The 24,899-nt window shown below is 41.2% G+C and overlaps 2 protein-coding genes across 3 annotated transcripts in view; one reads left to right on the top strand and one right to left on the bottom strand.

Moving 5' to 3' along the window:
* Positions 1-3,354: 3,354 nt before the first annotated feature.
* Ndufa5 (NADH:ubiquinone oxidoreductase subunit A5) lies at positions 3,355-13,488 on the bottom strand. Its single transcript, XM_076566149.1, has 5 exons — positions 13,393-13,488; positions 13,094-13,138; positions 7,539-7,655; positions 3,897-3,962; positions 3,355-3,516 (listed from the first exon to the last, which is right to left on the bottom strand). Exons 1-5 carry the CDS (start codon positions 13,411-13,413, stop codon positions 3,415-3,417), a joined length of 351 nt encoding a protein of 116 aa, XP_076422264.1. The 5' UTR covers positions 13,414-13,488; the 3' UTR covers positions 3,355-3,414.
* Positions 13,406-24,899, top strand: part of Asb15 (ankyrin repeat and SOCS box containing 15) — a 46,353-nt gene continuing 34,859 nt past the window's right edge. The window contains exon 1 of one of the 2 annotated variants that reach the window (XM_076566148.1): positions 13,406-13,534. The gene's annotated coding sequence lies outside the window, so the exon portion shown is untranslated. Of the gene's footprint in view, positions 13,535-13,723; positions 14,111-24,899 lie in introns of those variants that run through there. The other variant, XM_076566146.1, reaches the window with a different exon arrangement.

Raw genomic sequence — 24,899 nt, 5'->3', positions numbered from 1 at the left:
GGTTCATGTCCTTACCGCTAAATTGTACAACAGGCTTTCTTAGAGCGTACTTTTTTTTTTAAGATGGTCTATGTAGTTTGAATAGCTTACTAATTCATCAAGAGAACACACTCACTTTCTCTCTCACAAACACATAAAGGTGTATGGCTATGTGTCAATGTCCCCTGAATGAAAATGGTGATAGAAAAATAGTACTAATTACAAAATGAAAACAGTGCCATACCAAAGCTTTTGATTTACTTTTCATCCTAAATCTATGCACTTGCTTAGATCTTGTTGTTCAAAATGCCTCATCTACCTTCAGTCACCTTGGCATTTATGTATAATCTTTCTTTTAATGTGCTCCCACTTTTACAAAGATGCCATCTAGTGGCCTTATGAAATCAAGCATTTCAAAGTAACTCCATATGGAAATGCATGTTGATAAAAATGGCTAAGTAGGAAAAAATATTAGACTAATTATTTACAACACTAAGGACCTGAAAATTGTTTTGGAAATCATCTCTGGATTAAATTTGCATCATTTGTGAACTTGTGAAGGCCAAAAATTTCCTGAAATTTTTGAAGTACATTAGCTATGTCTGAGATTCAACATTTCACTGAATTTTGGAAGGTGAATGTGGTACATACATAGTATTAAGCAATACATCTTCAGGCCCAAATCAAATACATCAATACTTCTGTGACAAAGATGCTTCTTCATATTAAAATGGGATATAAACCAGAAACAGCCTTGTATCGACTTAGGTTTGTTTTATTTACAAATGAGCTATGGGAAAACATTCTATTCCATTGATTTTTAAAACTTAAAAGATTTGTGGGCCTGTTGTACCCCGAAGAAAATGAACCCATGCTCAAGAGAGTAAAATGGGACATTCTGTAACAAGGTAGTATGTTTATCTCTAAGGAACATATAAGATCCACACCAAAACAAACAAACAAACAAAAACTGAGAATCATGAAATCCAGTAATATATCTTACAATTTAGTCATAAAAAAACAGAAATTAATATATCATCAATTACATTTAGATATGCCACCAAAATAATAGATTATGCTACTGTGAAACTACAAAGACTGCTTTGAAAATTAACTAGCAGTGTGGCGAACACAATTTGTGAGTTCTATGGCACTTTCCAAACATACTTTGTCTTTATTCATGTGATTTGCTATGTTCCAATTCCTCACAGCCACGTTCATGGAAGAATGTTCTGGTAGCATCAGCTTAGTCTGTGTCCCTCCCGGGTAGAACTCTTAGGAGCACTTTTGTCGAGTCTCCTTGTACTATGAATAAACAAGGACTTCACACTAAGTACCTGGGAGAAGAGCAGTCTGTAGAGTGCTTGATTTGTGAGACCTTAAATTTGACTCCCAGAAGCCACGTTTACAGAAAAGAAGTCAGGGTTGATGGCACATGCTTGTAATTCCAATGCTGGGGGAACCTTTCCAGATCAGTGAGATATTCTGTCCAAAAAAGCAGTAAAATAATTTTTTTTTAAAGAATAAGGTGAACGGTACCTAGGGAACAACACACCCCAAGTTGTCATATGGCTCCCAAGCACACATACGTGTGAACACACAGACTGTGCTAAGTCAGTTCTTTGCACTACTTCATTTCACTAACCAGTTTTAGTTGACGCCCTCCAAAGAGACTTTCAAATACATTATCAATCTGAATGTACAAATTAGGACCTCACTAAACAAGTTTTGATGGAAAACTGAAGTTACTGAACATAAAAAAAAAAAAAAAACCTGTGATATTCAGCAATTGGGCATTTATCATTATGGCCCACCACATGCTTCTATAGGGACATAACTTGTATAACCAGAGGCTCCAAGAAAAAGCAGCTGATACCAGCTTTTACATGAGAATTGCCCCACAGATTTTGACTTTTGTCATTTTGAAGACACTCAGACTCACTCTACTCTTTCTTAAGAAAGGGAGAAAGCAAAAGACAAGTTTTTTCTTCTAACCTGCAAATCTGAGTGAAAGGTGAGGGGAGAATGGGGCTGGAAGGAAACAATGAAAAATGCCTCTTGGTGGCATCCCAGTAAGTGGCAGCCCCCAGAGCTTACTCTGCTAGAGTACCATATGCTGTTTCCAGGATAGTCCTTGAATATACCGGTCATCCTTATCAAATCATTATACACCCATTCACAATCATTCCAAGCTTAATACGTCTTTGGTTATGTTAGGTAGAAGCCATTTTCCCTCAAAAACAAAGACTGCCCAGTAACTGAAATATTCGGCATTAAGTCCAGATGTGAAAGCAAGGGCAGGGGATACCAAGCTTGAAGATCAGTTTCTTGTCTGCACAGCTAAATGTGATTGGCTTCTCTTTGGAAGCACCTGGAATATGGTAAGAATTTAAATATGAGTTATCGGAAAGCTATTGAGAAAACTGAAACAAGCCATTGTAAAAACTATTCAAACTAGTCCAGAAGACATTCAGCAATGGTAAAAGTCTCAGACAAACAGAACCATCTGTGAAATCAGGACACTTAACCTGGATATTTGTAAAATGAGTAAAGAACTGAAGGACTGAAAACAAGTGTAAGGTTGTGTGGGCCATTAGAATGGTAACAAGTGCAAAGGGTAGATTAAGACACAGAATCTTGCAGACAACTACTCCTATTATAATTGTCTACGCCCAACATAAAGATCTTGGCACACAATTTCCAGTGACTGCTTCAGCTCTGGTACTTTGACAGACAAGTAATGGAAAGAGGATCTTGGTACATTTGGAACATACCAAGGCTGGGTGATTATTGTATCCAAGTGTATTAGTAAAGAGCAACATAACTGAGCCTGCCAGGAGTATGAGTTCTAGAGACACGCTGCTTATGTCACCCTAAAGGTTAGTATCCTCATGACCTCAGTTCCTCCAGCACATCTTATTTTACAGGGTCACATCACTCAGGTGGCTTCTGATTTCTTACCAGCAGTAGAGATAAACTACAGCATCCCACTCTCAAGAGTGGCGGGATTTAGTTAAGTACTGAGAAGAGTGACTGGTATTCATGTTCAAGAGTCAGAGACTATTACTATCATATTTACACATTAGCTACCAGCAATTCCTATGCAAACACCAATGAAGTCCCCTCCACTACACAAAGCTATAGTAGCACTGTTGGTGAAATGTCCAAGATGCTCAAACACGACAGGAGAAATTTGGTGAGGAACGACAAAGGCACAGTAAGCTCATTGTGTGACCTCAGAAAAGAGAAACAGAAAGCCAGTGTGAAAGGATTCCCAGGACCCCGTTATCATGCAGTGTTGTCTCCTAAGTATGTCTCGGTAGTAGGACACACACACTACTTTTCTATAATTAAGATGTCATAACACGGACACAGTTTAGCATAACAGAGCATTTAATTGCACATTTCATTCGCATCAACCATCAGACACAGTGATCATATCGGCCACTTCCACTGGTTGGCAGGAGGCTCTTCCAACAGTGGCTCCCATGGCTTCCACTGCAGCATTTTCCTTGCCAGACTCAGCTCATTTTCAGCCTATTATAAAAGGAAATTTGAAAATAAGATTATTTGATTGATTATTCAAGAGGTATTATCAGAGTAACACCTGGAAGTTAACTACTAGAACTCAGATTTTCACAATCAGGATTCTAAATCATGAGGTATTCTACCATCAAAGGTTAAGTATTACAAAATTCAAGCTTCAGAGCCACACAGTCACCACCAAGAAAGGTCACCTCTGACTCTTGAGAATGAAATCTGCAGGAGTTAGTGTTCACAAGCTGTTAGAGACATAAAGCCCACCCTTCATCACCAACAGTGGCTTTCAAACTTCACCCACGTTCTCACTTAGCCATCAGCTGGAAGTCAAGACCAGCACGAGATGCCCAAACACTAAATGTTCAATGTTTCTTTACCTGAAGAATCACCTCTTCTACTTTACCACCTTGAAGCAAGTTTTCTAATTTTTTAACATCTGGTTCCTACAGTTTTAAGGAGAAAGGAAAAAGAAAATTATACATAGAAGCATATCTGAATATTTTAATATCCTACATATTATAAAGCCACATATAAAAGCTCTTCCAAGCCGGGCGGTGGTGGCGCACGCCTTTAGTCCCAGCACTCGGGAGGCAGAGGCAGGAGGATCTCTGAGTTCGAGGCCAGCCTGGTCTACCAAGTGAGTTCCAGGAAAGGCGCAAAGCTACACAGAGAAACCCTGTCTTGAAAAGCCAAAAAAAAAAAAAAAAAAAAAAAAAAAAGCAGTTTTTCTCTCACCATGCTCTTATTTTTTTCAACCAAAATTTTGATTTTTGGAAATCCATTTTATTCTCTACTATTTGATTACTTCTGTCTTAATATTAAAAACTATTAAATATTGACATACTTAGCAAAAGTAAGACATATGATACATTATTTAGTCTTTCTAAAATAAATTTTCAAATATTTTATTTTTGTAAATATTTTCTATACCACCAGTAAAAGAATTAAACAATAAAATGTTATGAGAAAAAAACTCCTTTGCTAGGTCTATACCAAACAATGCATAATAAATAAATTATATATTCAAAAATGTCACAAATACCACAAATTACAGCCCCACAATAGAAATGACCTAAATGACCACCACCAATGGAACCGATCCATCAATTATGGTACTGAGATATAACAGAATACTATATGGCAATGGTACAGGACAAATTATAATTATATGTAGCAACCCAGATGATTCCCTCAAATATACTATTGAGTATGAAAAAACAGACATGAATGGGTGTATGAAAATCATTCCATTCCTACAGAGTTTAGAAACAGGCAAAATGAATCTATTAAAAATCAAAATAGTAGCTATCAATTGGAGGGTAGTAACTTGGAGTAAATGATTTGGTGACATAGAAGGTCACTTTTTTGTATGATATTAATCAGAATGTGTTAATTCTGAAGATCCATCAAGCCCTACACTTACAATTTCTATATATTTTTTATGTACATTATTCTTTAAGAAAATTGATACTATGGTACCTAGACTATCTAAGGAAACCCTTTTCTAATAGACTAAACTGTTTAGTCATTATCCCGGTGGGTTTTGTCCCATGAATTGAAATGAAAAGAGCGTTAATGATAGCAACTTTGTACTTTTGATGGTATGGGAAAGCAGAACCAGGCCCTTGCACATGTGAGGCCCTGAGCTACATGCCCAGGAACACCTAGATCTTGGAGCAGACATATTCAAACCAGATAGACAAGGTAAGGAGCATTCAAGAGAGAAAATAAAGTGACCCCAAAAATAAAGCTGCATGGACTCAACAGAACTGCCAACCAGCCTGAAGCTGCTAAAGTGTAAGTCCTAACAGGAAATGACAGGGTGGATTAAGATAAACAAAAGCTAGATCTCAGCAGACCTTACGAACCAAGCCAAAATCAACCTGCAACCAGGACTCTACCTCTAAATCCATCAGTTAAAGCTGGGCTTCATATACCCAGCTCATGATGAAGCTCAGCCTTTCAGACACACAACACAGAAAACCACAGGATGATTTTTCAAGAGGAGAAATATGTTAGATTTACATACTGAGAATGCATTCTTTATAAGCAATATGAGACACAAAGTCAGTAAGATGGGACTACAATTAAATAATTGGTTTGGAGGCAGCTGAAATAGCAGAGCAAAGGTTTCAGGTCCCTAAGTGAAGAGGTGACGGCAGCAAACTCTGACATTGACTGGGAAATGATATAAAGACACAGTAAGGGAAAACAAATACTGAGATATATTTTTTCTTGTAAGATGGGAACCAGCCAAGGATCTCAGAGTACTGAAAGCAGTGACAAAGTGGAAGAGGGGAACAAGAGGACAGACAGGATAAACAGACAAAGGTCACTGAGAGGGAAAACTGAGGAAGAACCAAAGGCACGGTGGAACAGTTCACCTCTGAGAAGCAGGGACATTCTCATTCTGTGAGGGAAAAAGACATCAGTTCATGTGCCTCAAACAAATCAAGCTGCCATTAACCTCCTTCAAAGACTGAGTTTGTAAGTTACTTCCAGACTTAGCAAGCTAAGGATCAGTTAAAACTCAGATGCTGTTTAACTATAAGAAAGAGGTCTCTTTGACTGGCATTTTGATAAACTAATAATACATATGCTGTTATCACTTGTGCCCAGATGAACAGTTTTTGAACTCTACCAAGTCTGTGAAGTAACCATGAGGGTGAAAACTCAGCCACAGTTTGATGTTCTAGGAAAGTGGCAGTTCTCTCACGGTCTCCCGCCCAGCACTGTGATTTAAAGCTGTGGAAGGCTCCATTTGGTTGGCCACTATAACAAAATACATAGACCGATTGAATCAAACATTAGAAATTTCCGGTGGGCCTCATGATACAGATGTGTGACTTCACCTATTCTGGGTACTGAGGCAGGAAGACGGCAAATTCTAGGCATGCCTGAGTCATATACAGAGCTAAGTTCAAGTCCATCCTTGGCAGTTTAGTGAAACCCTGTGTCAACACACTAAGAAAAAGGAAGGGGTTGGGATACATACGGTATGCTTGCTTTACTTGTGTGAGGACCTAGGTTCAATCCCTAGCACCATTAAGCACACAAAAACCCAGACTTTTCTTGTAGTTGTAGAGAGCAGATGTCCAAAGTCAAGGTGACAATATAATTGGGTCTAGTGAGGGTTTGTTTCTCCCTGAAGTCACAGACAGCTGGCACTTTGCTATGCGCTCCTACATCCTTCACTCGCTGGGCTCATGGGCAAGGGGCAAGACCTGACTGTCTGGTGTCTATTTCTATATGTATCCTAGTCCTTACAGCATCAAGGTCCCAGCCTTGTGAGTTTATTTAACTTCAATTATTTCCAGTGATGATTTATTTCTAAATAAAGTAATACTACATATTATAACTGTGGCATACAGATTTCTGGGAACAAAGTATTCAGTTCCAGTATTAACACTCTTCAGTGGAGCTTTTGAGTAGGTAAGAAAACCAAGTGTGGCCCTCTTCTTGTACAGCAAAGCCGTTGAACCTAGGGCTCATACATGCTAAGAGCTCTAACACTGAGCCATACTTCCAGCTTTTTATTTTGAAACAAAGTCTCATAAAGTTCCCCAGGCTGGCTCTAAGCTTCCTCTGTAGGCCAAGGTGACATGAATTTGTGATCTTCATGACAGGCCTGCATGACCAAGGACAACTACTTTCTAAAATAATTACTCTGACAGCTTTCTGTAACCTCACCACGACACAACTCTCTTGTGCTTTTGTTCTTCTCTACTCTGACTGGAAATCAAGATGGATGCTTCCACAGCAAGAGGAGGAGAGGTACAAAGGACACCTGCAATGTCACCTCAGGACATGGATCCAGTTTTATTCCTGTCCTCTACAGTGCTTCACACACAGAAACCAGTCAAAATACGGGTTTGCTGAATGCAAAGGAGAAAAGATGGCAGAATAGCACTGAAGGAAGGAGAGGACACATTAAGAGCTAAATAAGCAACTGAAAATATTCCTGAAATGTCTTTCTGGATGTACAAACCCAACCCAAACAAACTCACTTAGCTACTTACCGCTTTGACCATATCCAGCTTCTCAATGGTGATCTGTTCTGTGTATTTTCTGTAGGCTACATGTTTAGGGAACTGCTTCATAATATCAAGAATCTTTGTATACAATATTGTTAGCCTCTGAAAAGACAAACCATACACATTTCAGTAAGTTAAAATACCACCAGATTATAGAGAACATAGGTTAAGTATCTCACAGGAAAAACTAAAAGAGGATTCACAATTATAAACTGTGCTTTACTAAAATTCATATCTATGCTCAATCTCACTCTTGACAACCTAAGGAAAAGTGGAATACAAACATGGAAATTCTTCCTAGCTGTGATACATTTAAAAATTGTGTGCACATATATCAAAAGCATAGTAATAAGCTAAATTAAAACTACCTTGTAGCTAATGGCCTTCTTTGGAAATCAAATCTTTATTAAGGCAGAATTCCTCATCTTGAGGTAATGGGTACTACAAATGGTACAGAGCACATCAGAGATGCCAGGACTATGGCAAGACCACCAAGGACAGCAGCAGACTTGGAAGGAGCAGCCTGAGCCTCCCAGACAAGCTGTTTGTACTGTGGATGGCAGAGCCTGAGGAGTGGGTCTACTCCAAGCTCTCTGGCGCCCAGAAGATCCTAAGTACATTCCAGATGTCAGACCCTAAGCTATTTACACTGTTGGGTTTTAGTTTTGCTTTGATGTGGTTTCTAACTGTGCTCTGTTCTTTCCTCTTGGAATGAGGAAGTATGGAACTTGTTTATGACCTTACAGGAACCTATAATTAGGAGACTTTGGATAACATGTGTATGTGGTATACATACATCTGTATGCATGTTTGCATGTGTAAGCATATAGGTGTTTATGGATGTGTAGGTGTACCCTGAGTGTGTGGAGAACTCACTTTGATGCTGGGAATCTACTTCCATCTCTTTCCACTTTATTTATTGAGGTGGGGTCTCCTGATTGAACCCAGAGCTCATGAACAGGACTGGATTAGCTGGAGCTTCCTCAGGGGATCCTTCCTCTGTCTTCTGAATGCTGCCACACCCACACAGCATTTAAGTGGTTGCTAGGGATCTAAACTCGGTACATGGAATTTTTTAAAGAAATTTGAAAGGTTGTGATCTGATTTAAACTCTTAATTTTGGCATCCTTTAAAATCTTATCCTCTCAAATTTATGAATATAGTGCATATATTCATTTGTATACAGTATTTTAATAAATTTCAATCTGATTAAAATTTTGAGTTTTTTTTTTAAAAAAAAAAAAAAGATTGGGGTGGGTGCAGTGATGAGATGGCTCAGTGTCTAAGAGCACTGGCTGCCCTTCTAGAGGACATGGGTTCTATTCCCAGCATCCACACAGCAGTTTACAACCATCTGTGACCCTAGTCCTAAGGGATGTGACACCCTCTTCACTGGTATCCAGCACACAAGTGTACACCGACATACATGCAATCAAAACATGAGTATCAAATAAACTAAAAACAAATTTTTATTCATCTTTTGGGATAAAAAAGAATGCATCTAGTCTTACAGAAATTCAGATGAGAATAAGAATGATCAGCATAGGACAATGCAAAGAAAAAAGTGTCTATCTACTTTATCAAAACTGGGACACTTCGCACAGTGAAAGCAGATTCTGACATCATTATGTCATCATTATGTACATATTATGTACAAAACACAGATGTAAACCAGAGCAGTCCTCTCAAACAAGATCCATGCAGACCTCCACCTGAGCATTTCCGTAATCACAAGCAATCAACACTTCTTAACAACGGTTTTCTTTTCTCAGTAAGAATGGATTTTTCCAGTGTTGCCATGTAAAGTACCATGTGCTGTTTGGATATACAGACAGATTGGACATGGATCAAATGCTTTCTATATAGAAGAGACTGGTTAAAAACAACAACAACAACAACAAGAGGAGAACATGATAAACACCATAAGACACAAAATCCATTTAAGGCAGGCTGTGGTAAGATACAGAGCAGAGAGGTAGTACTAAACAACACTAAGAACTGATTACCTACATTCACAGAGCTCCACTGCCTAGTTGCCTGGACAAGCTGCTTCTATCTAGATGCCCTCATTCCTTATCATAAAATGTAGAGAATGTATAGGATGTAAGATCAGAACAGTACCAGCCACAGAGTGTCTCCATCTCAATATTAGCATCCTAGAAAGGAAGAAAGCAGAGGGGTTCATAAAAAAAAGGATGCATCTGAGCCACCTTAGAGGGAGAAAGGGAGTTGAAAACTCGAAGGTGTTGGAAGAAGCAATTTACATGCAAAGGAACACAGGACTAGGTGGCAAAACCACCAAAACCACGAAGGAAGTGGATAGAACTCACAGCTATGCCGTGCAGTAAGCAGCTGCTCATCCATTACAGCTGTGGAGTACGTGACATGCACCTCACTCAGACGGAGATATGGTGTAAGAAGAACAGACTGGAAAAGAGGCTGCAGACCAGGATTAATGTTCATATTGATTCTATACTAAAATGACAGTGTATCAGATGTTACATTAAATCTTAAAAAATATTTTAAACAAACAAACAAACAAAAACCTTCTTTTCCCATTGAAACAACGGCTTACTGTATAGCTCAGGCTACCCTCAAACTGAAGATCCTCTTGTCTTAGTCTCCCAAGTGCTGCGATGACAATCATATACCACTTTTAGTTTTTTTATATTAAAAAAATTTCTAATGTAATTTCTAGAAAACTTAAAATTACATTAAGATAGCCTACACGTTTGGTGCTCACATTTATTTGGGTAGCACCAGACTAGAAATGAGTATGCCAAAGAAACACCGAGGAGATAAGGTAGGAGGAAGAGTTAGACTGCATGTAGTTCTACATACCAAGTGAAAGAACTTGGGCCTCTTTGTGTTGGGAACTAAAAGACATAAGAAAAAGGTGCGGTTAAGTCAGGTTTTAGGAAAATTAACCTGGCTGTCATGAGTTAAAGAAAGAAACAAATCAAGGCCAGTAATAGAGCTATTGCAAACGTTTAAACAAGAACAAGGGCTTAAGCTGTACTGATAACTAAAGGAGGATGAAGGAGGTCAAACGAGACTGTTAGAGAAAAAACTCGGCACAATTCATTATTGGAATAAATATGAACGTAGAAGATTCTAATATCAACGACAACATTCGAACTCTGAGTTGGGGCCCACCAAGAGAAATACAATCCATAGAGGAAAGATTTTAGAAACAGAAAACCGAGACTTCTGTCCCCACAGCAAGTCTGAAGTACAAATGCACAAGAATGCAAGAGAGTCATTCACTATGCACTGACTACATACCATGTACTAGTCAGAGTTCTAGCAGTGAACACATAATAAAATCTTATCTTTGTGAAGCCTGGGACAGACAAGATACAGCAGCAGACTGTGGTCTGTTACACAGTGATCTGGAGAATCCCTAAAAGGGCCCTAAAATTGAGAAGGTTTTAAAGAAAGAAGTGGCATGACACGATACATTTTAGCACTTGCAAATCAGCTGAAAAAAAAAAAAAGTCGGGAATAGCAGTTACCAAAGTAATGAAATTATCACAGGAGTAAGGAGAGTGACAGAAAAGTGGTTCTAGCCAAGGAGGTGGTAAGGCACATACAAAATCTGGATATATTCTGAGGGTCGAATCCAGAGGATTTACTGAAGTAGCAAGTGAGATGTGAGATAATGAAAGCAATCCAGTATCACTTCAAATGGGAAATCTTAGCTGGATATGTTAAGTGTGGGTGACCTGCCTGACATCTAAGTGAAGATGCTCACTGAGAGCATATGTGTGTGTGTACACAAACATACATACATACATGACTTTATAAGGGGAGAGGTCAGGACTTGATACAGAAATAGAAGAATTAACTGTTTATAGGTAATGCTTGAAATCTCCACTCAATGAGATCACAGCAAACTAAAAACTGTCTAAGAACTGGGTCATGAATACCACAACAAAGTATAAAAGTGGGGAAATGAGGAACAACTGGAAAGGGCAAAGGATTAGGGGGAAAAAATAAACAAAACCAAACCCCAAAAATCAAAAACCAGGATACTGAGAAGCCCTGACACCGGTAAACAAAGTACTTAGTGTAGAGCATCGAAAATGTCAAACAAGCTGTTCTTGGGTCAGGAGACTCAAAGGTGCTGGCCTGCAGCCTGATGACCTGAGTTAGATTCCCAGGGCCTACACTGGAAAGGAGAGAACCAACTTCAGAGAGCTGTTTTCTGACCTACACACACTGGCACATGCACAAATAAACGTAATAAAAAGCATTTTCAATGCTACTCTTGGTACAGTTAAGAGAAATGTGAACTGACTAGATGTAGCATGTGGGAGCCCGTTCTGGGGTTCCTCGTGGCTTTACCCAGCAGGTCCAAATAGAAGGATGATCAGGACCACGGGCCTGAGTGCAGGTGTCTGAGATGGTCTGCACTTGGCTGTGCTGGGGGAGGAGGTCTTTTGCTCCACCCCTTGGCGTCTCTATAAAAACCCTGGACCAGAGACAGTCCGGGCCCGTTGGAATAGGTTCCAGGCCCTCTCGAGGCTATCCTTTATTTTCTATCTGTTTATCTCCACAAGATTCTCCGCTATAAATCCTTCTATCTAATATTTCCTGCTGCTCGCACTCAAGAAAACTCTGGGAAGCTGTGGGGGTGGTGGGTAAACGCCCCACAGTAGCATCACTGGTATCATGGATAACACCGAAAAGAACAGTTCTGCCCAGGTCTGGCTGAGGTATTTTCAAGAGGCAACGAAGGTGCAGATAGTAAGTATTGATAACTCGAGGTTTATGCATACAGGGAAGGAGAGAAATGGTGTAATTGCTGAAGAGGGGGAAATGACAGGATTTTCTGTTGAGGTTGGTTTGGCTTTGGTTTTTCCCAATGGATACTGAAGGAGGCAACTGTTAGGGTGGTGGGTGGGGTAGGCTGTGTGTGAAATCCAAAGCAGAAATGTTTAAGGCAGGGAAAGGATGGAAAAGGAAAGTGCCGACCTGGAGGTCGCTGAGAACAGCCCATACAACTGACGCTACGAAAGCGCCAAGAAAAGGGTCAAGAAGAGAAGTGTCTTGACACACACGCACACACAACCTTGCAAGACCAAGGTCTCACACACACACACACACACACACACACACACACACAACCTTGCAAGACCAAGGTCTCACACACACACACACACACACACACACACAACCTTGCAAGACCAAGGTCACACACACACACACACACACACACACACACAACCTTGCAAGACCAAGGTCTCACACACACACACACACACACACACACACACAACCTTGCAAGACCAAGGTCACACACACACACACACACACACAACCTTGCAAGACCAAGGTCTCACACACGCACACACGCGCACACACGCGCACACACGCGCACACACACGCACGCGCGCGCGCGCGCACACACACACACACACGCACGCGCGCGCGCACACACACACACACACACAACCTTGCAAGACCAAGGTCTCACACACGCACACACACGCACACGCGCGCACACACACACACACGCGCACACACACCGTACTTACCTCGTGTGGAGTGTCGCACACAGCCAGTCCCACTAGGCCAGTGGTCTGTTCAGAAACAAAACACAGCCGCGCTATTTACCGTCACCGCGCGCAGAGAGGCCGCCCCGCCGCCCCCGCCCCCGCCCCTCCGGCGGAACCGCGAGCCCGCTCGTCCCCGCCGCCCCCGCCCCTCCGGCGGAACCGCGAGCCCGCTCGTCCCCTCCGCAGCCCCGTCGGCTCAGCGCCTCCACCCACGCGGCAGGGGGACGCGGCTGCCCACCGCCCCGTCCACGGCACCGCGGTGACCTCCACCCGCTCACCTTCTTCAACAAACCCGCCATGACAGCGCCAGGGCCCGGAGCGCACGGCCCTCTGGGAACCCCTCCCAGGCCTGCTCAATCGAGCGTCGATGCCGCCGCTGCCGCTGGGTCACCTAGGAAACGACTTGGTTCCGAAGGCGGGGTGAGTGTTATTCCCGCCCACCTGGGAGGGATGTGCGCGTGTGCAGCTCATGCACAAGGCTCGGCAGGGTTTGGGCGCAGCAGAGACTGATCCCGCTGTTAGGGAAAACGCTACCCTACGAAAAACCTCAAATGTAGTCACTGCAGGAGCTTTAGTTTTGCTTAGCCTTTGATTGATGTCTTAACCGCATTTCCTCAGCTTACCGAAATGAGGGTGAGCGCCGGCCTGAGCATCATGAAAAATGCTCTCCTCCGCAGGTGTGAATACGTCCTCATAAGTGGAAACTATCAAGTGGAATTAACCATCGGATGCACCCGTTTGCTCTTGAGGAAACTGATAAATGGAAGGCTATGAAGTCATAGTCTTTGTTCCAGTGGGAGTTTATGAGGTCATAGTCTCTGTTCCCTCTGCCGCCAGATGCTAAGAATGTCTGTCGTTGTTGAGTGTGTTCTAGAATGTAGAATCATGGCTTTATAAAGGATGCATGTGTTCTTTGTAACTTTGGATTCAGGCATCTGCTGTGCGGTATTTGCTAAAGACACCGAGGGTAGACAGACCTGGCTGATCCTGGTTAAGGTACTACAAAACTAATCGTTTCCATGTGGTTTTCTGAACCAACCCTTTGTAGAGGGGCACCCTGTGGATGAAGGCTTGCTAATGGTATTCTAAGCTAGGGACAGTAGAATTCGCTATAAAGGGACACATCCCATGACATCTGTGATATAGAACGGGATCTAGAAATGTCTTAACAAACATTGTAAGAGGATAGAATGTTCTGGGTTCTTAAGTAGTAGAAGTGCACTGTATTACCCAGAGGAGTAAAGATTCCAATCCTGGGGGAAAAGGATGTTAGGAAATTCTGTAACTGCTAGAAAGAGATTAGAACCGGGAGAGCTAGAGCCAAATTTTTGACCCTGCATCTTACAGAGTTTACTCTTCGGGCCCTCTAGCCTGTCCAAAAAGAGCGGGAGCCTCCAGTTCTGCTTCTCGGTGATGGAAGCTTTTTATTTTTGTGAGAGGCTCGATCTTGTCAAAATTGGGTGATCAAAACGTCTCCTTGAAATCCAGGCCTCTAGCTCAACAGAGGGAAATACTAGGAAAACTAGCAAAGGTGAAAATAACGCCAAGCTGGACAGCTCGCGACCCCCTCGAAAAGCGGGGGTGGGGTGGGGGGGGGTGTTTCAGCGAGTCATTAAAGTCGAATAACAACCAAACCCCAGACATTTGGAGATCATCTACCTCTGTGCCATTTGTCTGGAAACAAGCTTGTTTCCAATTATTTATGCCATTCTCAGGGTTTCCAATCCTATTATGGACAGTTCTAGAAACTGTGAAGATGGTCACATCTAATACTCCAACCTGGACTGAATTTAAGTTAAATATTGGGATTAAACTTATAAATAAAAAGATAAAAAGTAGGCATAAGAATAAAGTTTAAATATGGCAAAAAAATAATTTTTTTCTAAGTGTTAATACTTTATGTTTGACTAATCTCATCCAACATAAAATGACAAATTAAGTGAAACAAGACTAGAGGGAGACAGAATAACTAATATAGAGAAGGGACTTCACAAATGAGTTGAAATGTGATCCCAAGGCTGAACTAATCCTTCACTAAGCTGTTGTACTGATTGCTTATTCTGCGACAAAGGTGTAGGGACAGGAGAGCTCTGATGGGAGTGAGGGAGTTGGGTCTCAGTGCCCAGCGAGCTTTGTTGTGGTAGACGCAGAAAAAGAAAATCGAAATTAATAAGTAAATTCATACACTGTGACCATCTCCAAAGGAAATGAAGAGTGCACAGCATGCACTTAGGAGAGCACGGAAGCCTCCCTGAGAAGGTAGCATTTGTGTGGAGACATGAAGGTGAGTAAGGAATTCTTGTCACACAAAACTAGCTAAAGGATGCTGCAGCCGGAGGGAACCGTCGGAGCAGAAACACTGAGGACAGAAAGTCCTGTTGCCCCAGGCAGCTTCACGGTCAACATCATTGAGCCAAGGCACATTCTGATGAATGCAAAACCTTCAGCTCTAACTAACTGGGCTCCCCCACCTTTCACTTTAGTAAAGCCTACTTCTTTGGAAAAATTCCAGTAGAAAGAAGCAAATAATAACAAAAAATGTCATGTGTCCTAGTAGGACTGGTCAAAACATTTAAAGAGGGTGAAAAACGAAATAAATTTAAAGTGCGATGCCTGCCTTAGGAGCTGACAGGGAAGTGGACAACAGCATCTGCATTAACAACTGGGGAGAAGAAAATTTTGAGGACCTCCCAAATCCTGTAAAATTATGAAAGCTTTTGCAGAGGTACAGGGTGGAATTTTCATACTAATCTGCATGGTTTCAAAGCCTGAGTAAATATTTTCATCATATGTTCCCCCCCCCACACACACACACACACAACACCTTAAAATTTCATAGTCAACATGGCTTTGGGGCCTTCCTTGTTTGTAATATAAAATATTACCTAATACAGAATGTATAACTCATAATGCATTAAGAAATAGTCTTTGGAGTCTTTATGTTTAAACAACCCGCCCTTTCTGGCCTACCAGGTAATCTTGTAATGCAAAAATAGTTGAAGCCTCCCAAAGCCTTTTCCTTTTCCAGTTAACTCAAGAGACATGCAGCTTTTTGACCAGCAGGTGGTGGCAGAAGTTAATGACAAGCTTACATCCCTCAGATGACGGAGGATTTTTTGCTGTTTGGTTTTTGTTTGTTTGCTGTGTGTGTGTGTGTGTGTGTGTGTGTGTGTGTGTGTGTGTGTGTTTGTGTTTGTGTGTGTGTGTGTGTTCTTTTACATAATCTGGAAGATTTGTTGGAGTTGAAATATAATCAGTAAAGCATTAAAAAATCTGGGCTAAAATATCTCAGCATCATGTAAATAGTAGGGAAAAGAATCTATTCCAAAGTAGCAGAAACTCAAGCAGATCCACCTGCCATTCAGACAGTCATAGATAGTAGCAGTAAATAACTTAACGAAGCCTCAGTCATGTGGCCTTTATATGATGTTTAAGTGTGCTACATCACGTGCATTTTTAATAGAGCATGTGTGAGACTGACTTAAGGGGCTGGGGAAATAAAGGAATAAAGGAGTCAGTATGTTGTCAGTGCCTAGAAGAAGACTGGGCTGATGAAAAGTGTCTATGGTTACAATGAAATCCAGCTGAGCAAGAGGTGGGACAGGAATGCTCACAACAGCTCAACACCAAAGAACGAGGTGGGGGAAGAAAATGAAGTGGAATTTACATAATATCGTAAGAGCACAGCTGTGATGGATGTCAGGAGCTGCTGAAGAGACTCCAGGAAACTCTGGGAGGAAAGCGGACCAAACACCACTGGTTGCCTGGGAGTTACAAGAAAGGAAGTACAGTCTGATGAAAATGACTTCAGTGAGTGAATTAGACAATTAGAAACATGAAGGAAATAGTGATTGCTCTGATTATTTCTGTTAAAGGAAAATGAGTTATGATGGGATATGGTTAAATCCTTGCCAATCATACTTAAAGCTTACACTTGCCAGCTCTTAGGTATAGAAGGGGTTTTCCTCTCCCACAACGTGTTATCCCTTCTGTTGGTTCTCAATCTGTCCTTTCACAGAAGGCTGCTGGGGCTGCTCTTATTACTGGACCCATAAGCGCCCTCCTGGTTTACCTGTTTTGGGTAGTCTTGTCCTCTCTAATGGGCTGTTTTGAGATATAACTAGAGAAAGCTGAATATAATAGGAGACTGCCTTCCAGTCTCCTCATTTAGTCTGGCAGGCATGCTAGCTCACCTCTCCCTCTCCCCCTAAGTTCGAAATTATTTTTAGCATGGTTACATCTTACTGACTTAACAAAACAGTAGAAAAACTGCCATTGCTTTGTTTGGGCAGGGGTGGGTAAAGGGGAAGAGGATTGCAAACTTAACCATAGTATTTTGACTTAATTTCATTCGATAATCACTTTCATAAATCTTCGATGATAACAAATGGAAGTGATATTTTGAAATTTAATGGAAAAGGAAACACATCTGTTTCCAGCGATTCTTAGTTCAGTATTCATTCTCTTCTTTTATGTAAAATTGGCTACCAGATCTCCCCCCCCCCCTTTTTTTTAACTTGTCTGAGTACTTCTAGCTACACTGTTCTAGTTTCTCAACACTTTAAAACTGCTTCTGAGTAACTCACAAACCCAGATAATTTCTAAAACATTGCTTTTCTAGCCTTGGAGGGTGCCGGCATCATCTAAAGGTTTATCAAAACTGAGAATGTTGGACCTCAACCAACACCTGCCCCAAACTGCCCGCAAATCCTAGTTTCTGATACTTAGTAGAGTTTTGAAGTCTAGAGTAAGAACTAAATCTGAATTTCGTATGAATTCCCAGATGATGTTTGTGGGATGTGGGATGTGGCCCACACTCCAGAAGGACAGTTTCACTTTGTACTTACGTCCAGACACTGTCCTACTCAGTGTACTTAGCTGTAGATTCCCATGGCCAGTAGCATCATGCCTACCTGCCCGTGTCTGAGGACTTCCCACATGGTGTCTTGTCCTACCTACCAATGTCATTGCTCTTGTCTCTCCCACCGTCTGACAGTTCTACACTTCTCCCTCAATCCCCTGTGCTTTGCATAAAGGATTTTATGTCCAATAATGTATTTTTGAGAAATTCACTCCTGATCCAGCAGCAAACAGTTCACAAAACATGGGAGTGGTTCCTGTCTCGTTTTCCTTGATGCATTCTTATTTCTTTTTCTACTTTTCTCTGTCAGTCTTTAATTCTTCATTGGATTTGTATTGATCCTGTTAATTCCTAGGCCCTTGGCTTCTAAGACACAAAAGAGAAAAAACATGGAGAGAGGTAAAAATCCATTGTGCATGTGTTAATCTTTTTCTTAGTCAATGAGACTCATTTACATTTTGTTATGATAAATATGACTCCCATTATTTAAAAAATATTTTCCTATACACTCAGTTTTTATTTGCAGTTCATGAAATATTTAGGAAGACTGAATTTTTTTAATTTAGTGGGTAACCCTAATATATAACTGCATTGATTTTCAGTTATGTCGTACAGTCCCTATTAGTACCCTGATAGGCAAAAATATATATATATATATATATATATATATATATATATATATTATATCCTTTCTCCTGTGTCCTCTGCACCTCCTTTTCTACTGACTTTAATAAGAGCTTGTGTTTCTTAGCATTTGCTTTCATGTAAATGTGCTTGAACTTCCAGCATTTGCTACGTCATTCAGGATATTTCCTTTCACCTTCACTACTCCAGCTGCGACATCCGATAGCACTTGACTCCTCCCTTGTCTCTAAACTATATTAATAGACTCATTTCTAATTGCAGGGCATAGGACATCATCTACTTAGCAATCCCAGGCCCTGCGTTTGTTTAATCATTTGTCCTATAGTGGAATGTCTCCAATGCTCTCCACAAATCCATCTCTCATACTTATTTCTCTCTTTATTATTTGATTTAAGTCAGTCTCTAGCAATTTTCTAAGAAGGCCTTGTGGGAGTCTTCCTGTCATTGGTTGAAAAACAGACTCAAGTGTTGCAAGTCTGAGTACTTGGAAGCCATAACTTTGGAGACATGTCACATGGAGTTGTGTTCCCTCTTATAAATGATTAGATTTTTTAAAAATTTTCGTATTTTCTTGTTTCTTCAAAATCCACTTGTTCACATCTCCACACTGACAGCTGCTGGGACTTTTCCCTGGCATTTGTAACTTGTCTTTTGTTTACATTAAAATCTTTTACTCAGGAACATTTCCTTGATGTATGGCTCAATTCTTGCTTGCTATTTTCAAATCTTCCTTCCTTAGGGTCTCCAGTTGTACCTTCTGAAGTCCTTTTTCAAAATTTAGACATGATATAAACATATAGATATACGAAAATACAGTGTGCCAGCCTCTTAAATGTTTTCTTGACTTGCATTTTGTTTTCCCTTAGCTCTTTCAAAGTTCAATTGGGTATATCTTAGATAAATATTTCCTTTATTATGATTGTTATTAAAGTAGCACTCTTCAAATCTCTGTATTGCTGAATACTTGCTTATAATGGTCACATGTTTGTTTCCAAAGTCTTTGCCATTACCAATTTGCTCTTAGGCAAAATAAACTAAATACTCTCAGAAATGCCTGAATAGTTTTTCTACTTTCCCCTTTACTTTATCTCTGCCTGACTCTTGTTTGATAACTTTGAAGATATGTAGCCAGAATGAAAGTTAAAAATTAACTGAGAGTAAATTTGAAGTCTTCCTGGTACTATGGGATTCACAAGGCTATATAAAGTCCTTTAACTTCTGGGAACTCAGTTAATTATGAAAAATCACACAAATCAATTATTCACTAGGTTCTTATTTTAAAACAAGTTGATTATGAATTTGGCTTGACTCCAATTTATCTTTTCCTACACTATAGAAGTCCTTTTTAGATACTGGTTGAAGTAAAACACATAAAGCACATGGTAAAGTTGGAGGTTCCTCCTGCCATTGTTCAGCCCCTGGCCTTCAGTTAATTCATATTTGTCAAATGTCCACACTGTGAAAAACCCAGTGACACTCTGCCAGTCTTCAATAAAACCTGATATAATAAAAGGACATAAAGAATTACTCTTGAAGACAAGTTAAACATGGTACAAAAACGAAGGAAGTGGGAAATGGGTTCTGGAAAGATTAGGAGAAGTTCATGGGAAAAGGGGAAGAAGGCTTGTGCTGAGTCTTTGTGGTAGTTTGTATGAGAATGAACCCCATAACTCATATATCTGAATGTTTAGTCATAAAAAGGGATACAAACTATTTGAGAAGGATTAGGAGGTGTGGCCTTGTTGGAGGAAGTGTGTCACTGGGGTTTTCAAATACCCACACCAGGCCAAGTATGTCTTGCTCTGCCTCTCTGTCTATGGATCAGGATATATCTCTTAGCTATTGCTCTAGTACCATGTGAGCTGCCATGCTCCACGCCATGATGATAACAGATTAAACTTCTGAAACTGTAAGCAAGCCCTCAGTTAAATGCTTTGTCTTATACTAGTTGCCTTGGTCACAGTTTCTCTTCCCAGCCATAGAACAGTGACTAAGACAGTCTTAAAGGGGCAAAAAGATTTGTAGAGACAGGATCGGTGAAGTGGCAAGAACGGCCTGTGACCCAAGTGACAGATGAGCAAGATCTGAGAGTGGGCGTCAGAAGCAGCAAGAGGTCCAGGCTGAGGCAATGAGTTGCAGCATGAGGAGAACCCTTTCTTGTGGACTTGGGTGAGGTGAGTACCTTGACTTGCTCTGAAGATAAGAATTTCAGGGTGCCTTAGTTCCTTTTCTATTGCTGTAAAGAGACACCATGACCAAAGCAACTTCGAGAAGAAAGAATTTGCTTGAGGCTTACAGTTTCAGAAGCAAGTCTATCTATGACCATTATGGCAGAGAACATGGCAACAGGCAGGCAGGCATGGAGCTGGAGTAGTAGCTGGCATCTCATCCATAAGTATGAGTCAAAGAGAGAGAGAGAGAGAACCCAAAGGACATGGGCTTTTGAAACCTCAAAGTCCTCCTCAAGTGACACACCTCTTCCAACATGACCATGCCTCTGAGTCTCTCCCAAACAGTTTCATCAACTGAGACCAAATATTTAGGTATGTGAACCTATGAGGGCCATTCTCATTAAAAAGTGCCACACAGGGTGAGTCAATGTGACACAAGTTTCTCTGTTTGTTGAAGAAAGTGGTAGCACATAATTTAGATTTAATCATTGTCTACCATTAAACAAGAGGTAGACCTGTCTAAACACCTACAATCAAGAGCCAGGCATGGTGGTGCACACCTTTGATCAGGAGGCAGTTCTCAGGAGGCAGAGGCGGGCAAATCTCTGTGAGTTTGAGGCCAGCTTGGTCTATAGCCAGGGCTGTTACACAGAAAAACTGTTTCAAAAACAAAAAACAAAAAACAAAAAAAAAAACCCAATAATCAAGATTAAATAAGGTTTAAAAATTAGGTAAAGCTTAGCCGGGTGGTGGTGGCGCACGCCTTTAATCCCAGCACTCGGGAGGCAGAGCCAGGCGGATCTCTCTGAGTTCGAGGCCAGCCTGGGCTACCAAGTGAGCTCCAGGAAAGGCACAAAGCTACGCAGAGAAACCCTGTCTCGAAAAACCAAAAAAAAAAAAAAAAAAAAATTAGGTAAAGCTTAAAATTAGGTTAAGAATATGAACTGGCTTGTTTATTTCTCTTAAAGAATTTCATCTTGTACCACATCCTCTCCAGCATAAAGTGTCTTCAGTGTTTTTGATCTTAGCCATTCTGACAGGCATAAGGTGGTATCTCAGAGTTGTTTTGATTTGCATTTCCCTGATGATTAGGGATGTTGAGCAATTCCTTAAATGTCTTTCAGCCATTTGAGTTTCCTCTGTTGAGAATTCTCTGTTAGTTCTATAGCCCATTTCTTAATTGGACTGTTGGTCATTTTGATGTCTAATTTCTTGAGTTCCTTATATATTCTGGATATCAGTCCTCTGTCAGATGTGGGGTTGGTGAAGATCTTTTCCCATTCTGTAGGCTGTCGCTTTGCCTTGTTGACCATAGAGGATGTAGAACTAGGGGAACTCTCCTCCACTCCTGGTGGGAATGCAAGCTTGTACAACCACTTTGGAAATCAATATGGCACTTTCTTAGAAAATTGGGAATCAATCTCCCCTAAGATCCAGCTATACCACTCTTGGGCATATACCCAAGAAATGCTCAATCATACCACAAGAGCACTTGCTCAGCTATGTTCATATCAGCATTGTTTGTAATAGCCAAAACCTGGAAACAACCTAGATGCCCCTCAACTGAAGAATGGATAAATAAGTTGTGGCACATATACACAATGGAATACTACTCAGCAGAGAAAAACAATGACATCATGCGGTTTGCAGGCAAATGGATAGATCTAGAAAAAATCAATCTGAGTGAGGTAACCCAGACTCAGAAAGACAAATATGGTATGTACTCACTCATAGGAGGATACTAGATGTGGAACAAGGATGACTGGACTGCTACTCACATCACCAGGGAGGCTACCTGGAAAACAGGACCCCAAGAAAGACATGAGGATCACCCAATGACGGAGAAATGGCTGAGATCTACATAAACAACCTGGACATGAGTGGGAGCAATGAAGGGCAAGGGTCGAGGGAAAGAGAGCAGGAGATCCCACCTGAATCAAGAACAGAGAGGGAGAACAAGGAATAGGAGACCATGGTAAATGAAGACCACACGAGAAAAGGAAGAAACAAAATGCTAAAGAGGACCACAGAAATCCACAAAGATACCCCCACAAAAGACTGCTGGCAATGGTCGAGAGACAGCCGGGATTGACCTACTCTGCTGATGGGATGGCCAAACACCCTAATAGTTGTGCCAAGGACTGAGGAATCTGGATGCAGACATCCACAGCTAGGCCCTGGGTTGAGCGCCGGGAGTCTAATTATCGAGAAAGAGGAGGGTTTATATGAGCGAGAATTGTTGAGACCAAGGTTAGATAAAGCACAGGGACAAATAGCCAAACGAATGGAAACACATGAACTATGAACCAAAGGCTGAGGGGCCCCCAACTGGATCAGGCCCTCTGAATAGTGGTACCAGGTCCTGGGCTCATTGCATGAGTTGGCTGTTTGAAACCTGGGCCTTATGCAGGGACGCTTGGCTCAATCTGGGAGGAGGGGACTGGACCTGCCTGGACTGAGTCTATCAGGTCGATCTCAGTCCTCAGGGGAGGCCTTGCTCTGGAGGAGGTGGGAATGGGGGATGGGCTGGGGGGCAGGGGAGGGGGGCAGGAAGGGGGAGAACAAGGGAATCTGTGGCTGTTATGTAGAACTGAATAGTATTGTAAAATAAAATAAAATAATAAAAAAAATAAAAAAAGAATTTCATCTTGTAAATGAAACATTTGCCATTTTAACAGTCTTGTTCAAGATGTTTCTCAAGAGAGATTATTGTTTTTATATAGTCTATCTTCACAGCAGTTTTGAGTTTGTGAGCTGTGTAGAAAATTGCTGACTTTCACGATCCCTGAGGGTGAGGAGTCCTTCCCATGGGCCCCTTAAATTTTCCCATCTTCCCTTCCTGCTCAGGATCTTGTACACCTGCCTGTTAAGAGAGGAAAATGTTTACCTAATGCCACAGGTGAACCCCTAAGGCATGTTACATATGTATCTAGGTTCTCTACCGTAGGGCCTGATACATTCTCAGTTCTGCTGTGTGAGCGGCTGCGTCACTGAGAGAAATAACCATCACAATCAAACTTGCTAGGCATGGGCACAGCTCTGAGTGTGCCTCTGCCGCAGTCACTTGGGCAACCACTCTTCCGGGTGGGAAGGCACAGCATGCCTGGCTCTGCTAGGAGCAGAACGGCTGGGATTATGCCAAGTAAGTGTCTGTTCCCAAACACATTCACACGTCTGAGAACATCTAGCATAGTGCTTAACTCTGTCTGCGTTAAAATCATAGCTGGTCCTCTTATTGGTTAAATGACTGTGCAAGAGTTTAATTAACCCTTTAATTTTTTTTCTTCCTCCCTGGTAAATGGTCACAGTGTTAGGCCATGTCACCTACCTTTCAGGAAGGCTGTGGTGATTAAACATTCATAGGGGACAAGAATTGTTTTGTTCAGGTCAGAAATTCTAAAACTGCTCTCTTGGTGGAAGCAACATAGGGGCCTGGTGATGGAAGTGAATTTAATCTTTTTGCTCCTTCACCCAAGTGTCTTTTGTACAGGGCACAAGCTGCATACCTTCACAGAAGCCCCAAGCAAAGGACTTACCATAATGCTTAGTTATAACAAAAACTCACTAAATACTACCCAACATTATGGTTATTAAAGGACAAGTCACTCCAAAAGCAACAGTGCTGAAGTACTATAGGAGACCACCTGGTTATGTCTGTTATGAAAAGACCAGTATTTATAATACTTATCTTCATCCTGAAAGAGTTCAAAATAGATCATTGGGAAGCAAGCTGAACAGAAATCTATGCTCATGTGATGATCTCCCATTAGATAGTGATGGCTGTATTGTGGGCACAGCATCAGCTGTAGTGAACTATAGCAGACTTCAATTCCCTTTAAAATTGTTTTCTACTTCTGATAACTCAATAGCCACATGATATCTATGTCGCCAAGGCTTCCATCCACTCTTCGTTGTGGTGAATGTGTCATGTCTCTCACAGAGAGTGAATGTTGCACAATATTCTTAAACTCAACCAGTGGAAGGTTATGGGTCTATAGCTCTATGTAGAACCTCTCTAACATCCCAACACTTAGAATTTGATAACAAAATATCATCAATAATCCATTTGTGAAATAACACTTTCATTTTCCTATTGTGCTCATGGATA

Source organism: Peromyscus maniculatus, chromosome 3, assembly GCF_049852395.1.
Source record: "Peromyscus maniculatus bairdii isolate BWxNUB_F1_BW_parent chromosome 3, HU_Pman_BW_mat_3.1, whole genome shotgun sequence".
Taxonomy (NCBI): Eukaryota; Metazoa; Chordata; class Mammalia; order Rodentia; family Cricetidae; genus Peromyscus; species Peromyscus maniculatus.
The sequence above is the reverse complement of the archived record's forward strand: the minus strand, read 5'-3'. Positions and strand labels throughout refer to the sequence as shown.